The sequence below is a fragment of the Dromaius novaehollandiae genome, chromosome 4, assembly GCF_036370855.1.
Source record: "Dromaius novaehollandiae isolate bDroNov1 chromosome 4, bDroNov1.hap1, whole genome shotgun sequence".
Taxonomy (NCBI): Eukaryota; Metazoa; Chordata; class Aves; order Casuariiformes; family Dromaiidae; genus Dromaius; species Dromaius novaehollandiae.
Genome location: NC_088101.1, coordinates 6,016,332 through 6,033,105, shown reverse-complemented (window position 1 = coordinate 6,033,105; position 16,774 = coordinate 6,016,332). Strand labels below are relative to the sequence as shown.

The 16,774-nt window shown below is 65.8% G+C and overlaps 1 protein-coding gene and 2 long non-coding RNA genes across 3 annotated transcripts; all 3 read left to right on the top strand.

The window, feature by feature from the left end:
- Positions 1-610: 610 nt before the first annotated feature.
- On the top strand, positions 611-2,401 carry LOC135328189 (uncharacterized). Its single transcript, XM_064510710.1, has 5 exons — positions 611-802; positions 1,334-1,426; positions 1,630-1,699; positions 1,812-1,925; positions 2,100-2,401. The coding sequence occupies exons 1-5, from the start codon at positions 683-685 to the stop codon at positions 2,399-2,401; spliced, it is 699 nt and encodes a 232-aa protein (XP_064366780.1). The 5' UTR covers positions 611-682.
- Positions 2,402-9,106: 6,705 nt separating this feature from the next.
- On the top strand, positions 9,107-10,546 carry LOC135328083 (uncharacterized). The gene is made up of 3 exons (XR_010388809.1): positions 9,107-9,242; positions 9,950-10,116; positions 10,415-10,546. It is a non-coding gene; the product is annotated as an uncharacterized LOC135328083 (long non-coding RNA).
- A 1,516-nt stretch (positions 10,547-12,062) lies between these two features.
- On the top strand, positions 12,063-12,561 carry LOC135328084 (uncharacterized). Its single transcript, XR_010388810.1, has 3 exons — positions 12,063-12,122; positions 12,290-12,392; positions 12,531-12,561. It is a non-coding gene; the product is annotated as an uncharacterized LOC135328084 (long non-coding RNA).
- The last annotated feature ends 4,213 nt before the right edge of the window (positions 12,562-16,774 follow it).

The window sequence follows — 16,774 nt, the reverse complement described above, 5'->3', positions numbered from 1 at the left end:
GCACAACGCGTCCCTGAAGGCAGATCTCCTTGCAACCTGTGCCCTGGCGAGCCTGGCCTGGGCTTAAAGCAGGCCCGCAGGCCAGTGCAAGGTCTTCACCAGTCAGAGACTTTGGTGCGATCCTGTTTCCCTTCTTGTGCTGCAGTTCTGGAGCAGTGGTGCAGCGGCATAAGCATGTACTTCCGCGAGGGGGAGAAAGGTGCCTTCCCTCGCCTGGGGCCTGCCCAGCTCTGTGCCCACGTTTACCCGCTCTTCTGCTACGTGAGCAGAAAGCGGCGGTGCTGCGAGGAGGAAGAGGCGAGTGTTGCTGCTCTCACAGCCGTGGGCAGCAGTGGGGATGTCCGCGGGGGCTGGTGGGGTTGTCCACGGCACTGTGTGAGGGGCCAAAGGGAGCAGGCTGGTCGCAAAAGCGCCCCGAGCCGGGAGTCCGGGGACTGGGGGCTGCCTTCTGGGAAGCGGCCGAATGCCAGGGCCTTTCGACGGGGGAGGCTGGGGGTGCCGGGAGGAAATGCTCTCTGTGCTGGCCAGCGAGCCCTTCTCACCAGGGGCGACAGGGAAGGGGAAGCCCCCGTGCGGGAAGGGCAGGCTGGTGTCTGGGGGAGGCGAGCGCTGGAGAGACCCTCAGCCCTTGACACGGCGTGTCACCGTCCCTCGGCAGGTCAAGCAGGCTGTGCTCAGGGCGATGGGTGCCATGATGGGTGTCCTCCTGCACGTGGAGGAGCACCGTGAGCACGCCTGGGAGCATCTCCTCTGGCTGCTGCACCAGTATCGGGAAGTCTGGGACCCCTCTGGGGTGACCGTGGTGAGGCATTGTGCGGGACATGGCACGGCCAGGGGCCATGGGGGTGCCACGAGGTGTCGGGGAGCTGTGGGGTGCTGGAAGGAGCCAGGTCCCTTGGAGCAGGAACAAGGAAATGGGGGCCCGGGGCTTTCTGGGCTCATGCTGGAAGAAACCAGCATGGCGGGAGGGCCAGGAGGGAGTGGTGAGTGGCTGGGGCGAGTGGCTTGGGAGGGGAGGCTGCGCCGCCTCCCGGGGCTGGGAGTGTGTGAGGAGCTCTGCCCTCACGCCCAGGGCCGCGTCCAGCCCCTGTGACGGGGAGAGGTGCAAGGGGGGGCAGTGTGCCAGGAAAGGCCATCCTGGCAGGGCTGCGTGGAGGAGAGAGACCTCGCGGTGCTGCTCTGCGGGAAGGATGAGCCAGAAGCCCCGTGCGGGGCTGGGGTTTCCCTGCAAGTGGGTTCCAGCCGCGGCATCTCCCAGCGATGCTGCTTTCTCGCTTTCTGGGTGGCTCGCAGTGACAGCCGCCCTCTCCCTCCCTCCCACACTCCCTTGCAGAGTCTCGGCTATTTCCTGGGGGCTGTGGCAGACATTCAGACCCGCGTGCCCCGGGCCAGGCATCTGGCCATCGCCACTGCTGTGCACCAGCAGGTAAGGCCTGGTGCCGCGTCGCTGGCCTGGGGCTCCTGGGCAGCCTTGGCTGCTGCACAGCTCTGCGTGTGCCTGGGGCTCGGGGCTCTGGTTGTGGCTCTGTGCCCAGAGCCACCCGCGAGACGAGCGCTGACAGTGCGGTTGCTTTTCTGTCCCTCTCCCCGCCGATCCGGCTTTCTCTGAAACGTGCCTTGTTCCCACAGCTCTGCGATGAGATGGAGCCGCCCAGCCCAGAGCACAGAGCAGAGCTGTGCCGCTGCATGGTGCTGCAGGGTAAGCAGAGGCGAGCTGGTGCCGCACCGCCGTGTCCCAGCAGCTCTCTTGCGAACCTGCCCGAGTGGGAAGACACTGCTCACTGATGCCAAGCGTGATTTCTTCCCCACAGCCCGAATTTGCCCGGAGGAGACCATCGAGTTCCTCTACTACAAGCTGAGGAACGGGAGCAAGGCCGATCGCGTGGCAGCCGTGGCAGTGCTGCAAGCTCTGGTCCGCTCTGACGGTCAGTAAGGCAGGCCGGAGAAATGGCGTCCCCCGGGATGCTGCTGCTTCTTCTGACGCGCAGTCTGGCCCTGCTTTTCTGTCCCGCTTGTGTATGGAAAGCCGGGGAGCTGTGACGAATCCCTGCAGGAACGGGGGCTCGGCCTCAGCACCCACCTCTCCTTGTCTCCTGCAGCCCCGGACACGAGGGATAAGCTGACCCTGTTTGCGAAGCTGGTGCAGTCCGTGTGCCATGACCCCGCGGCCCAGGTGAGCTGGTTTGGGCAGGGCTGGTGCTGCCACCGGGGCACAGCAGCCCTTTTCCCGGGCAGAGCCTGGCGAGGCCATAGCCACAGGCCAAGGCAGGGCCCGGGGCTGGAGGCCGCTGGCGGCCAGGGAGTGAGGGCTGCTGCTGCGCGGCCCAGCCAGAAGGGCTGCAGCACGGCGAAGGCAGCTCCGCTGGGCTTTGGGCCGGGTCGTGACTGCAGCCTCCCGTGACTGCAGGTGAGGAGGGCAGTGCTGCATTTCATTGGGGAGCTGCTGCGCTCCAATGCCCTGGGCTGCTTGGCGTGGGACGTGGTGGGGCACCTCTTCAGCGAGTTCAGCCGGGCCTCGGGCAGACGGGTAAGGGCAGAGTGCGGCACCGGGGCTGCCTCCCATGCCCTGGCCGTGCCGTGTTGCCGTGGGTGTCCCTGGCAGCGGGGAGCCCGGCACAGCAGGGCCGCCGGCCACAGTGCCCCGGAGGGAGCAGCCTCCCTGTCGCATGCATCGCGAGGTCTGGGATGGGGCAGTGACGGGTGTTTCCCGCGTCTGTCTTGCAGGCAATGGGAAACCTTAGCATGGTGGAAGCGCGGGAAGAAAGGGCTGTTCAGAGCCTGTGCGCCCACGTGCTGGGCACGCTGGATGTCTCTGCCGGAGCGGTGGCCAAAGTGAGTCGTCCTCCACCTGTGCGCTGGGACCCCCCACCTTAGCCACCAGCGCAGCTGAGAAGAGCTGGGGCGAGCTCTGCGGGGCCGGACTTGCTGGTGCTGGGAGGGGGAAAGGGGTGCGAAGGACAGCGGGCGAGAGGGAGAGAAGGTGGAGGAGGAAGGCAGGGCGAGACCGGAGCTGCTGAGTTAGGGAAGGAGCGAGGCCGAGGGGCTGGGCCGGTGCCGGAGATGCGGCAGCGATGGGGGAACTGGACCGGAGGGGTGGAAACGCCAGTATGCCAAATGGCCTGGTTCTTGCCTGCAGCTCCTGTGGCCGAAGCTGCTGTGGTACGTGGTGCCAGCCAAGTACACGGGCATGTTGGTCCCGCTCTGCCGCTGCCTGCGCAGCCTGGCCGAGAGACGGGACAGGGCAGAGCAGGAGCAAGAGGAGGTGGCGCCTGAGGCCCTGGAGTCTGAGGAGCCAGGTGGGGAGCAGAAAGTCATGGCGCGCTGTGCCAGGCTGGGTGGGCGCAGGGCAGCGCGTGTGCCTGCATCCCCTGCCAGCCCCGCGCAGGGGCAGGGGCAGGGCCAGAGCCACCTGGCGCTGCTGCGCCCAGCTCTTGCCGGGGCCCAGGGGCTGGTTCCTGCCGTGCTGGGGCTGCCTTCAGCGGCGGCTGTTCAGTGCGGGAGCCCGGCAGGGACTGTGCGGAGGCGGCGCGGCCGGGGTCCCCTTCAGCCCCGCGTGAGGGCGTGGGACATGGGGCGGGCAGGGCCCGGTGGGGCTGGGCGTCTCACGCAGCCTTTCTTTCTGCCCACAGCCGCTCTGCCAGCTCCCCAGGCCCTGCTGGCTCGCCTGCTGGTGAGTAGCGGGGCCCCGGGGAAAGAACTTTTGTGGCTGGGGCAAGGGCAGAGGGCAGGAGAGACGGTGCTGAGGCCGGTGCCGGGTGCCCCGGGAGGAGGCAGGAGCATGTCGCAGGGTGCCTGTCAGGGGCTCCTGCTCCTCCTGTGGCACGGCAGTCCCTGGGCAAAGCCATTGGCTGCCTGCTGCAAGCCGGGGCAGTGCTGACCTGCCTGCCTGCAGGGTAGCCACAGCTCCTGGGGCAGGAGCGAGCCCATCTCTCTCCTGCCCTGGCCTAGGTGGTGGCGGCAGTGGCTCCACACGTGGGCGGTGGCCGTGGAGCCGCGGCCCTGCAGCTGCTGCAGGCGCTCCCCGGCACGATCCACGGAGCCGTGGGGGCGAAGTGGGCCGCAGACATCCCCCTGCTGCTGCAGCACCTGGCAGGTAAAGTGCTGGCGGGAGGGAGAGGCTGGGGGTGGAGGGGGCAGCAAAATGCCCTCAGCTCCCCAGCCTGGCAGCAGGGAACGGTGCCGGGTTTGCGGGCGCTTGTCAGCCTGGTGGCCTGAGGCTTTGGGGCATCAGACTGCAAAGGAGACACCCGGGCTCTGCCGTGGTGCTCGCTGGGATAACAGCGAGGGCTTTGCTTCCTCGGGCTTTGCAGGAACAACAGCGAGCTCCCTGGACGTGGCCGAGTGGGAGAGCCTTCTGCTGAAGGTACAGCGTCCCTGTGGGGGCCCTTGCTGGATAGGGCAAACGGGGGGCAGGAAAAGTGGTGGGAGGAACCTGGGGGCTCCCTGTTTGGGCACCGAGCGGTGCGGGCACGTCCCGAGCCCCCGGTGCCTGCCCCAGCCGTGGGTGCTGCCCGCTCAGAGGAGCTGCTCTCGGCACGTGGGGCACAGCTGAGCACAAATGCAGCCGAAGGCTGGGGCAGAGGCCTCCAGCGTGGCCCCATGCCGTGGCACCGCCTGCTTCTGGCGTGTACCAAGCCCAGGGGCCTCGAGTGGCGCATTAGGGGAAGAGCGAGAGGCAGGTTGCAAGAGGGGCGGGTGAGGAGACAGGCTGTTGCGAGGGGGAGCTCTGCCCGGCAGTCTCCAGGGCCCCTTGGATGAGCAAAAGGCCCCGGCCAAGGGCAGGGGGGCATTTGCTTCATCTCCCACTCTGCCCTAGTTCCTGCAAACCTCTCTGGAGCTCATTGCGAGCGAGGCCTGGACCGTGGGCCTGAGCCAGGAGCTGAGCCGGCAGCTGGGCAGCTCTCCCCGCCTGTCCTGGGAGAAGGTTTGTTCCCTGCGTGGCGTGGCTGTGGCTCGCGCGCCCCGAGGGCTGCGGCGGCAGAGCCCGGGGACACTCAGGCCAGGGTGAGGGCTGGCGGTGGTGCTCTGCCGCGCGGGCTGGTTTCCCTGCTGCCTGCTCTCTTTCCCCATGAAGGGGCTCGCACTCCCCTCTGTGCTGAGCTGGCGGCGGGGCCGGGCTGGCCGCCGGCTGCTGTGGGGCCGGTGCCGCAGGCGCCTCGGCAGGTCCTGGCACAGTGTGGCCAGTGTGGCCTGGCCCTCTCTGGCCAGGCCGGGCTGTCACCACAGGCGGGGCTCGGCCTCTTCTCTTGCAGCGGTTCCTGTACAAGGCTCTCGGCACGGCCCTGGCAGCTTGTGGGTGTCTCCACCACGTGCAGGAGCAGACCTTGGAGCACCTGAAAGCAGCCAACTTCCTGGAGCTGTGGCAGGCGCAGGTGAGGTTTCCTCGTGTCGCCCTGCTTTCCCGCGTGTCCCCTGCATGTCCCTGGGACAGAGGGGCTCTGCGTGCCCTGCTGCAGCCCTTGCTGCTGTTCTGTTTGCGGCCGTTTCCCTGGGGAAAGCGGAGCCAGCCAGGGCTGGGCGTTGGGGCTGGAGCGACTGCCCGTTTCTGCTGTGCTGCAGGGCATGGTTTCAGTTGTGTCCCGCTGTGCCGAGAGCCACTTCCAGCTGGCCTTGTCCTTGGTGAAGGAGTTCACGGGGACTTTGAAACGCAAGAAGGTAAAGGGCCCGCGGTGTTGTTGCGGGGAGCTGCCGGGAGGTGCGTGGGGAGCTGAGCCGCCGGTCGGGTGCGGGGCAGCTCCCGCCTCGGGAGCGCGCGGGGTCCCAGGCACAGCAGGGCCACGGGCTGACGTCTCGGTGCTTCTCCGTCGACCCCCCGGCAGAGCAAGGCAAGAAGGACCCGCGCTACTCGCGCTGCGCTGCTGGTGATGTACGGCCGGATGGCGCTGCGCGCCCCCAGGGAGCAGCTGCTCGCCCGTGTCGAGAGAGACGTGGTGGCGAATGTCCTGCAGCTCTACCGAGAGGGCTGCCAGGTGGGTGCTCGGGGTGCGAGGCAGAGCCGGCCGGGTGCCGCCAGCTCCGGCCTCTCCTGGGCCTTGCCACGCGCACCTCTCCCGTCACAGCCAGCACCAGTGCTGCTCGCCCTGCTGCCGTGGGCCAGGGTCTGCGGGGTCTTTCCAGCTGGCAGCTGGGCAGCTGCTCCCCTCCCCGTGGGAGGCTCCTTCCCAGGAGGGGAGAGAGGTTTCCTTGGCGGGGCGCAGGTGCTGAGCTGGGTTCCGCGGGGCTCCCGGAGGGCACAGTGTTGTCCCTGTGCTGTGCTTGGAGGCGGATCCCCCCCAGCCCAGCTGCTCTTTCAGCCCTGGGGCCTTGGAAGAGCTCCAAGTGTGTTTTTCTCCCCTGGGATCAGGATGCGCAGCTGAAGCTCTCCCTGGTGCAGAGCGTCACCGAGATCAGCCTTGCCATCCAGGCTGCAGGCGCCGGCCCCAGGTTTGAGCTCTGCTGCAAGCGGGAGCTGCTGCAGACCCTGCTGGTGAGTGCCCAGAGCCGGGGACGTTGCGCAGGGGAGCTCTGGGCTCTGCCGTGGGGCAGGTTTGTGCAGAGCCCGATGGTCTCCTGGGGCAGTGCGCGAGCTCCCGAGTGCCCTGAGCCGCATCCCCAGCCGGCGGGGCGCGTGGGTGCTGCTGCTTGGGGCCGTGGCAGGGGAATGTGGTGTGTCTGGGCGCCAGGGAGCTGCCACGTCATCCTGCGGGGCCTTGATGGGAGCCATGGGGGTGGTGGAGCCGGTGCCTGCAGGGTCTGGCAGCAGAGCCCCTGGCCGGGGTGGGTGGGAAGGCTCTGCGGCACCCCTGCCCGCTGCCCACCTTGCGTGTGCCTGCCTGTGACTTGCAGGAGGTGATTCAGGAAGAGCCCCAGGAGTCCCCGGTGCACCCCCGGGCCCTCGTGGCCATGCAGCAGTTGAGGTAGGGTCTGTCCCTGGGGCTGTGGGAGTCACTGCATGTCCCAGCGCAGCTGGCTGGTCTGGCTGGGGCTGCGGGTGCTGGATTTGGGGCTGTCGATGGGGCCAAGGGCAGTTGTCCTCTGACTCGGCCTGGAGAGTGCTAGTAAGCGGCCTCTCTGTCTTCTGTGCCTTTTTTCTGCTGGCAGCAAGCTGAAGCCCCGTCTGAGCAGGGAGGAAAACTGCCACCTCCTGGCTCAGTGCTGCCAGGGCATCGTGTGCCTTCGTCGCCCGGAGCAGATGGACAGGAGAGGGCAGACGGCGGTGGCTGCTTCATGCCCACCGGTAGGCGCTGGCCCTTCTCAGCTGCCCCTCGGTGGGGGCCCAGGTCCGGGCACCCCATGCTCCGGCAGCCGCTGGCTGCGCTGGCGTCTCCGCAGGGTGCCCGGCCTCAGTCCCCCTTTCTGGTGTCAGGGTGTGCAGGCGCCGTCCCTGCGAGCGCTGGGCCAGCTCATGGGAGCCCTTCTCTGGGCAGAGCTGGCCCCCATCCGCTTCGAGGACATGGTGCAGGTGAGTGTCCTCGGCGTGGCAGGGAAAGTGTTGCCGCTGCCGGAGCGGGGCAGAGCCGTGGGGATCATGCCCGTGGGGCTGGTCTGAGTAGGGGAGCTTCCCTGTAACTAGGTGCAACGCCCACATTGGCGGAGAGTGGAATGGTCCTAGTTCCAGGCCCCCTTGCCCAAAGTTTGTATCCAGGCTTTTGCCATCGGCCGCAGCTTCCTTGCAGGCAGCTTGCAGTGTCCTGCAGAGCCCCTAGATGAGCCAGAGCTTCTCCCCAGCCGCAGCTGTGAGCGAGGGGTGCTGCACAACTCAATGCTGCCCACGGCAGGAGCCCGGAGTGGGGAGGTCCCCACGGGGAAGGGCTCCTCGCCACTGGCCGGGTCGCCCGGAGAGACCGGGGCCGCGGAGGTAGCAGGGTCGGGAAGGGAGGGGGCCAGCGAGGGGTGTCGAGCAGAAGGATGCCCGTGGTGAGACAGGTCTGCCTGTGCCAGGTCCTGCGGCGCTGGCTCACCTCAGCCCACGCATGCGAGCGGGAGAGGGCCCTGCAGGTGTGCGTGCAGGTGCTGGGCTCTTATGAAGAGAGATGCGAGCACAGGGTGAGCGGGGACCCCATGCACAGGGAGCTCTGTGTGGGCAGGCGCTGGGTTTTGGGCCTCCTGGGGGCTGCAGGGCAGCCCCTCGTTTGCCCCCAGGTCAGCTGCGGCTTGGGGGCAGTGAGGCCGGGAGAAGGAGAGCGGCCACGGGGCTACCGGTGACCTTTTTGCCTGCCTCTTGCTCCCACAGCGAGGCCGTGCCTGCGAGTGGTTCGGCTCCCTGGCAGGACTGCTGGGGCCTCTGACGTGCGACACGTCGGCCGCGTCCCGCTGGTGGGCAGTGACCTGCCTCAGCCACCTGCTCCGAACAGGAGGTGAGGAGAGTGGGCAGAGCTGTCCCCGCTGCTGAGGGCAGGACGGTGTCCCCAGTGCCAGGGACCGTCCCTGTCTGCGGCCGGACCCTCGCCTGGCTGGCAAACCCACTGCGCTACGTTGGGGGGCCCTGGCTTGACGTGGCCTTCGCCACCCTCCCTTGGGTCCTCCCTTATCCACCCGCGTGGCCGGAGGTTGGTTCCCCGCGAACATGACTCCTCTTTCTCCTGGCTGCAGCCGAGAACACAGACGTGGCGCCCTGGACCAACGAGATCGGGCGCCTGCGTGAGAGGCTCAGTGCCGTCACCTCTGAGTCTCTGCTGGCCACCTCCACCAACATCGCGAAGGTAACTGGCCCCTGGAGTGCAGAGCGGGGGCCACGATATGTATGTGTGTGTGTGTGTGGGTGCTGCTGTCAGGACGTGAGTTTTGCATCTGAGCAGCCTGTGAGGTGGTCGCTTGTGTTTCTGATTTCTCCCCAGCTCGTTTGCAAATATTTCCCCCGAGGCCAGGCCTCAGGCTTCATGAGCAGCATTGTGGAGAGCCTGCTGTGCACCAGGCCCGTGTGCGCGTGGGCCGCTGAGCGGTGGACGCTCACCTTCCTGGGGGATTGCGGAGAGCAAATATTCCAGGAGGAGGTGAGAGGCATTTTTTGCATTCACCTTTGGCTGCTCTCTGTTGTTGGCTGTTGGCCCCGAAGACGGACGGGGAAAGGACGTGCCGAGCCATTCTTTGTCGCCTTCCTCCTTTCAGGTGCCCAAACTCATGCACCTCCTTTACACCTGCCTGCGGAGCACCCGGCAGAGCGCTCGCAGGTGCTTTGTGCTGCGGGCCGTGTTCCTCCTGGCCCACTCTCACCCACAGCCGGTGCTCGACAGCCTCCTCCAGGCGTGCCTGCCCACAGACAGGTCTGTGCACTCGCCCTTCCCTCTGCTGCCAGACCCAGCCGTGGGGTGTGCCTGCGTGGGGGGTCCCAGTCGGAAGCAGGTGGTTTTTCCCCGGGAAAGGCGAGCGCTGCAGGATCACGGGCTCGTTTCCCTGTCCGGACCTGGGCATCGCCATCCCCGATGCAGACGAGGGGAGCGTTTGGCCTCTCGTGAGGGTGCCGCAGGTACCCGGGGATGCGGGCTTACGGGCAAGCATCTGTTCCCTTGCAGCGACATGGTGGAGGTGTGGAGGAGCCTGGGGAGAAGCGTCCTGGGGTGCCAAATCCTGGTGTGCTTAACTGAAAAGTTAAGGGCAGCGGGAAAGAGCAGCCACAGGAGCGAGTGCTGCACTCGGGAGCTGGGCAGCAGCCAGGCTGCCCTGGAGCCTCACACGGTACGGTCAGCGGCCCAGGCATTAGTGCCACTCCACATCTGCTTTCCAGCTCGTGCTTCTGCACAAGGGAGTTTTGTGCCCTTTGCGAGTGCCCGTGGAGCCTCACGGGGTGCTGTGCCAGGGTGGCGACAGCGTTAGCAGTGTGGGGAGCCGGGACAGTTTGCTGCTGCTGGGCCACAAGGCTGTCGCTGCAGTGAGAATTGGAGACAGTGAAAGCTCCCTGGCTGGCAGGGGCCGTGGCTGGTGGGAAAAGCCCTTGTTTTACCAGGTGGCTCTTGGTTGGATTTCTCTGCAGATCACCCACGCCCTCTGCGAGGTGGTGTCAGTGCTGCAGAGGAAGACACTGGTCCAGCGCCTGCTTCCCTCCCTGCTTCCCGGCCTTCTGAGGCAGGTCAGCGAGACGCTGGGGGAGGAGCTGGCACCGTCCGTTGGGGACCTGGAGAGCGCTGACATGCCGGGCAGGTGAGGAGCGGCAGTGGCAGGAGTAGGGGCAGGGGCAGGGCTGGCCTGTGCCCCAGGTCTTTGGTCGTGCAGTCCATGGCCTTACAGGAGCACCCAATTGTCCCGCTGGCACTGGGCTGCCTCCGTGAGGTGGTGGGACTGGTCGCTGCAGGGCAGCGCGCCTGGGGATTTGGCCGCAGCACGGTCGTTCCTGCCCATAAACTCTGTGTTGCGGCCGGGGGCCGTTGCGGGGCTCTGCTGAAGAGAAATCTTCCCCCAAACTGCTGTGCCTGGAGCTTTCTTTGGGTTTTTTCACCAGCCTTTTTGTGGCGGCATTGGAGCTGGTGCTGGCGAGGTGCCTGGACAATCGGTGGCTGCGGCTGCTCCGGGAGCAGGGAGCGTGGGCGTCCCTGGCAGAGCCCCGGGCTCACAGCACCGGCGTGTGTCTCCTGGCGAGTTGAGAGCCCGGGATGCGCCCGGGGAAAGGGCTGCTGGGAGCTTCCTGCGCACTTGGGAGCTCTGCTGAGGTGCAGAGCGGTGTCTGCGTGGGAGCGGGAGAAGGTGGGAGTCGCGGCCTGCGGCCGTCCCGCGTGACTGCGTGTCACGAGCCTGCTTGTGCTCTGTGCGCAGCGTGCTGCTCCGCGCAGAGCTCGTCCCACAGCGCCTGCTGCAGAGCCTCTTCCCCTGGCTGGATTCGCCCTCCGCCAACCTGCGGCTCACAGCCACAGCTTTCTTTGCCGAGGTAAGGCAGCAGCAGAGCAGGGGGGGCTCGGAGGGGTTCCTGCGTCTCGCCCGGGGCGAATCGCGGCCGATGCTAGCGGCCACGTGACTTGATTGCAGCTGATGAAGGACAAGCTAGTGGAGGAGAGGAAGCTGCTGAAGCCGCTCCTAGAGGCCTTGGGGGAGAGAGCGCGCGACCCCATCAGCACCGTGCGGCAGATGGCCGTGAGAGGTCTGGGCAACGCGGCCAGCGGAGCACCCGCGAAGGTGAGGCGGCCTTTCCTGGGCTCTGAGCGCAGCCCGGAGTGGAGAGCTGCCCGGGGGGCTTGAGGAGCCCGGAGAGAGGAGCAGAGGCAGGCGTGGGGCCGTGCTGAGGCCGCGCTCCTCGCTCTGGCATCATCAGGGTGGCAAAGGGGACAAGGGGTGCCGGCTGGGGCTCCTGGGGCTGGGGTCTGCTCCGGGCTTGCTCTGGCAAGTGCCGTCCTTGGCGCCGCGGCGGAGAGCAGCGGTGAGAGGTGGGAGCAGTGAGCAGTTCATGCGCCTGTCGCTCTGCAGCTGCGGAGGCACGGGGCGGCCGTGGTGTCGGTGCTGCTCAGAGGCCTGGAGGACGCGGCCAGCACAGAGGTGGCTGCCGAGAGCCTGCTGGTGCTGGCGAAGGTGCTGGGGCTGCTGGAGGCGAGGGCCGTGGGCTCTGCCTTTGAAGAGATCTCCAGGGCCAGCCGGGCGTTCTGGGGGGCGGTGAGTGGAGTTGCTCGTTCTCCTGTTGGCAGGTGGGAGTCGTCGCGGGGCTGCCGTCCCCCGCGGGCAGCACCCCGCTGGGGCCAAGTGGCTCGTGCGCGGCGCCCTCGCTCGCAGCCTCTGCCCAACGGCCTTTCTCATTGCAGGAGGAAGAGGTGCTGCGCCGCTCGGCCTTCGTCCTCTATGGCGCCCTGGCCTCCTCCGCCTCTCGGAGGAGGTCATTTTTCAGCAGAGAGGTGGAGGCGGCATTTCCCAGCCTGGTGCTGCACCTCGGGGACCCGGCCCCGGCCATCTGCAACGTAAGAGCCCTTGGGCTGCTCTGGCCGGCGCGTGTTGCTGATGTGTCCGCAGGCCTTGGCTGGTGCTGCCGCGACGGCAAGGTTCCTCGCTCAGCTCTGGGGCAGGCGCGCAGCATCCCCGTGACCAGGCCCGGTGCTCTTTTGCAGGCGTGCAAGGTCTCCCTGCACCTGTGTGCCCCGTTTCTGGGGTCGAAGAGGGTGCGGCAGCGCATCGCCGCAAGCATCGGGCTGAGCGCGGCCGAGCTGCAGGATGAGATCTGCAGGCACCTGGTGAGCGAGCACTGCGCTGGGGCCGTGTCCCTGCGCCGGCCGCCCGCCCTGTGTCTCCCGCGCCGGGGGGCCACGTGGGCCTGGGCCGTGGGTGGAGGGAGGATGGAGGGGGGACAGAGGGGTGCTTGGAGCCAGCGACGAGCTCCTGCGCCCCTGTGTTGCCCCAGGCCCAAGACTGCCCCGTGCTGCTGGAGAGGCTCTGGAGCACAGCCCGGAGCTGCTGCATGGGGAGCTGCGTGGCGCCGCAGGCGGCAGCCGTCCACGTCCTGGGTGAGAGGCAGCGCTGGGTTCTGGCACTGCTCACGGCCACGTCCCCGGATCGGGTCGAGGTGGAGGTCGAGGTCGAGGTGGGGTTGGGGCCATGGCGATGGCTGTGGCCCTGTCCTGACAGTGGCATCCTCATGCCAGGCCTCCTCCTGGACACAGTGCCGACCACGTGGCTGCAGCAGCAGGACCTGGCGTTCCTGTCGGGAGGTAGGTGCTGGCAGCCGCGCTGCTGCCCCGCGGGCCAAGGAGGCGTCCGGAGGCCCTGCGGGCGCCAACAGCTGGGGGTGCGTGGGGCTCGCATGGCCCTGGGGTGCTGCCGGGGAAGCCGCCCTGGCCGGGAGCCACGGGGTGCCGGTGGCATCGCGGCCAGGCGCCCACGGTGCCTCCCCGCGGCGTCGGTGTCGTTGCAGCTTGGTGGAGGTGGCGGTCCATCGAGGCCCCCCGCGCGTGGCGGGCAGCAGCCGCAGTGCCCCACGCCGGGGGCCCCCAGCTGCTCGGGGCAGGAGATCAATAAAGCTGCGTCCTCGCAGGGAAAGTGCCAGCCGTGTGGGGCTCTGTGGGGGGTCTTGCGCCGGCCCCGGCCCTGCCACCCCCCAGATGTGGCCTTGGTGCAGTGTGGCGCTGCCTGGGGACACAGGGGAGTGGAGAAAGCGGGGTGAGGGGGGGCCTGGGGGTGACGGGGGCAGTGGGAGCAGCCTGGGGCACTGGGAGCTCTGGGGTGAGTAGGGCCTATGGGGTGGGACTGGGGATGAGAGGGGCCCCAGGGGGAGTAGAGGTACCGAGGGGCAAGTGGGGACAGTGGGGCCACTTGGAACACTGAGGGGCACTGGGAGGTGCCTGGGGGCATATGGGACACTGGGGGGCCTGGGGATACTGGGAGGTGCTTGGGGCGATGGGGGCAGGGGGAGCAGCCTGGGGCCCTGGGGGCACTGGGAGGTGCTTGGGGATACTGCGGACACTGGGGGATACCAGGAGGTGCCTGGGGAAATGAGGGGGCACCCAGAGTTGCCCGGGGAGACCAGGGGGAACTGGAGTGAGAGGGCTGATGGGGTGGGACTAGGACTAGGGCTGGGAGGGGCCCCAGGGGGAGCAGAGGGACCGAGGGGCAAGTGGGGGTGCGGGGAGCACTGGGGCTACTGGGGGGCACTGGGAGGTGCCTGGGGACTCCGGGGACACTGGGAGGCACTGGGAGGCACTGAGAGGGGCCCCGAGGGGGCAGCGGGCAGGGCTGCTCCCCAGGGGCATGGCAGGACCGCGGGTGCGGGGGGGGCGCAGCGCTGGGGCCGGGCACGGGCAGCCCGGTCCCGCGGCGGGGGAGCGGGACTCACCGGTCGCCCCGCACTGCCGGCACGTCCCACCGGTCGCCCCGCACTGCCGGCAAGTCCCCTGCAGCGCGCGCGGCCTGGCCGAGGACGGCGGGCTCGTGACACAGGCCGCGGCGGGGCCGTTGCCAGGGCCGGGGCCGCTCTGAGGCCCGGAGTGCGGGGGCGGGGCCGGGCCGGGGCCGCTCTCGGGGGTGGGGGCGGAGCCGGGAGCTCAGGGGCGGGGCGGTGCCAGGGCGCATGCGCGGGCCGCCGCGTGCGAGAAGCTCAGTTTGGTCCGTCGCGGCTGCCGTCGTTCTGGTGCCTCCGTCCCACTTCCGTCGCCCCGCGTGGCGCTGGGGGCGGGGAGGGCGGCGGCCCCAGCTGAGGAGTGGGGGGGGCTCGGCCGCGGGGGAGGGGACGTGGGGGAGAGCCAGGGCTGGGGCTGCGAGCGGGCCGGGGCTGCCGGGCTGCGGCGGGCGGGCGGGGCCGGGCAGGGCCTGGGCCCGGGCGCTGCTCCCCCCGCGGGGCCGCCCCGGCCGAGCTGCCGAGTGCCGCCCGGAACTGCCCGGGCTGGGGCTGCTGTCGCTGCTGCTGCCCCGACCCGCACACGGGGCCGGGGGGGGTGAGACGGGGCCGAGCCCGGGGCTCCGGGGCCAGACCTGGGGCAGGCGGGGGGACCCGGCTGCTCCTGGTGCTGGGAGCCCGGGCTGAGTCCCGTGGGCTTGGGCTCGGGACCAGTGGCCGCGACATGCTTTTGGGGACTTGGAAACAGAGGGGAGGTCGTCTGTTTTGGGGTGTGCAAAAAGAGGCCACATCCTGCGGGTTTGGGGGCTGGAGGCTGTGTGTTCGAGCCAAGACCAGGTGCCCAAGCCCTGCGTCTCTGAGCTCAGAAGCAGGGCTGAAGCCCTGTGGTTTTGCATCAGCAGCAGAGGCTTAGCGCGCCATTTTTGCGGTTGGAAGCAGAGGCTAAAGCCTGTGTTTTGGGGGCCAGAAACAGGGGCTTTCAGTTAGCTGCTTTTGGTGCGGCAGCGCTGCCAGGGGATGGAGCCCGCGGGCCAAGGCGGCTCTGGCTGACAGGAATTGAAAGGGAAGAAGCGGTTTGTCCAATGGCCCCCCCAAATTCAAAAAGAGCACTCAGGGGATTTTTTAGGAATGGCCGGGTGGTGTTGCCTCTGCATACCTCGTTTTGGATTAACGGCAAAGCCTTTCTGTGAAGCTGTTAAGGGGCTGGGAGACTTGCTGGAGTGGACTCCCGAGCGCCAAAAAGGATTTGATGAACTCAAGATTGCTCTCCTGAGTGCTCCCGCATTAGGACTTCCAAACCTAACAAAGCCATTTGAGCTTTAGGTACCTGAGAGAGGGCACCAGGCTATGGGACTACTCGAAGCAGTTAATAAACCCAAAGAAACAGCAGTAGTGCATTGCAAAGTGCACCAATCTGGACAGACTGACATAGTTCAAGGGAACAAAAGGGCCGATGAGGCTGCAAAAAGGGTAGCATTGTCCGTGTCAGTAGCAGCATCAGTTCCAGAGAGAACATTAAAAATGGAAATTCCCGTATACACTGAAAAAGAAAATAAATTAGCAGAAATCTTGAAGTGCAGAAAGACTTCCGAAGGATGGTGGGTAACATCTACTGGACAATGTGTGGGAACTTTGCCGGTAACGAAGAAGCTGATGAAGCAAATACACGCTAGTAGCCGCATGGGAGCCGAGGCGTTGGCTGAAACAGCTACAAGGTTTGCTGTGGGAATTAGTATGTTCCTAATTGCAAAGGGTATTACACAAAAACGTGAACTCTGTCTTAGAAATAATCCCGAGAGTCAGAAGAAGCCCCTCCCTGCCAGGGGAAGTAAAAAGGGCCTTCACGCCCGGGGATTACTGGCAAATTGGTTTTTCTGAATTACCAAGCTGTAGTGGATATAAATATTTGTTGGTAATTGCTGAGACCTTTTCAGGATGGCCTGAGGCTTTGCTGTGCCGTAGCAATAAAGCAAGGGAGGTAGTGAAAATGTTATTAAAAGAAATCATACCAAGATTTGGGGTACCAGAAGGATTTTCTTTGGATAGGGGACCTCATTTTATAGCAGAAATAGCACAGGAAATCTCAAAAATACTGCAAATTAAATGGGATTTACATCCCCCCTGGAGGCCACAATCCAGGGGAAAAGTGGAAAGAACGAATCAAACAATGAAGAGACAGATAGGGAAACTGTGTCAGGAGACTCAGATGAAATGGACTGATGTTTTCCCTCGGGCATTATTAAGACTCAGAATAACCCCAAGGGGTAGGGAGAAAGTTAGTCCCTTTGAGATTCTGTATGCTGAACCTTAGCCTGTAAATTTAACTGGAAATGCAATTCCAATGCACATTAAGGGGGATCAAATTTTAAGGGATTCTCTCTTGTCTCTGGCAAAGGTTCTTCCTTCTCTCCGCAGGTACATCCAGTTAAGATCTCCCGTGCTTTTAGATTCACCTGTACATTCATTGCAGCCGGGAGATCGAGTGTGTCTTCGAACCTGGAAGGATGAGCCGTTGAGAGAAAAACGGAGAGGACCGTATCTTGTACTGCTGACAACAAATACTGCTGTGAAGCTGCAGGGAATTGATTCCTGGACCCACTACACCTAAGTGAAAGCAGTACCTCAAGAGACGTGGAAAGCTGAACAAGTTCAACCTTTAAAGTTAAAAATATATAAAGATATCTGAGTTGTATTAGAAGTGAATCAGTTCTAAATTTAGATTGTGTAATTAATAATTTCTTAAAGTATGGACTCTTGCAAGAACTGTGGGGCAAAGACCAGCTTTGCTTTGCCTTTGTGCAGCGCTGAGCCCAGGGAGCCCGGGTCTATCAGAAGGCTCGTCGAGGCTGCAGGGACGCAGCTCCTAAATCCGGAGGGAAGGGCGATAACGTTGCCTTCCACCTGGCACCAGCTTTTATTCCACGACCTTGTAATGAATTAGTGCTGCTACATCTAAACAAAACGCTTGTGTTGTGGGCTGGCCGGGGGACTGGAGAGCAGCTTTGCAGCCTGTGTGACCTGGCAGCTTGTGGCCCGATGCCGTCAGGCCCCGGGTGC

Bases quoted from the DNA above. Each gene is read 5' to 3' on its own strand.
- LOC135328189 (XM_064510710.1), top strand. From the start codon at position 683: ATGGGTGCCATGATGGGTGTCCTCCTGCACGTGGAGGAGCACCGTGAG. The intron at 1,700-1,811 runs GTAAGCAGAGGC...TCTTCCCCACAG, and splicing joins CCGCTGCATGGTGCTGCAGG to CCCGAATTTGCCCGGAGGAG. The intron at 1,926-2,099 runs GTCAGTAAGGCA...TGTCTCCTGCAG, and splicing joins AGCTCTGGTCCGCTCTGACG to CCCCGGACACGAGGGATAAG.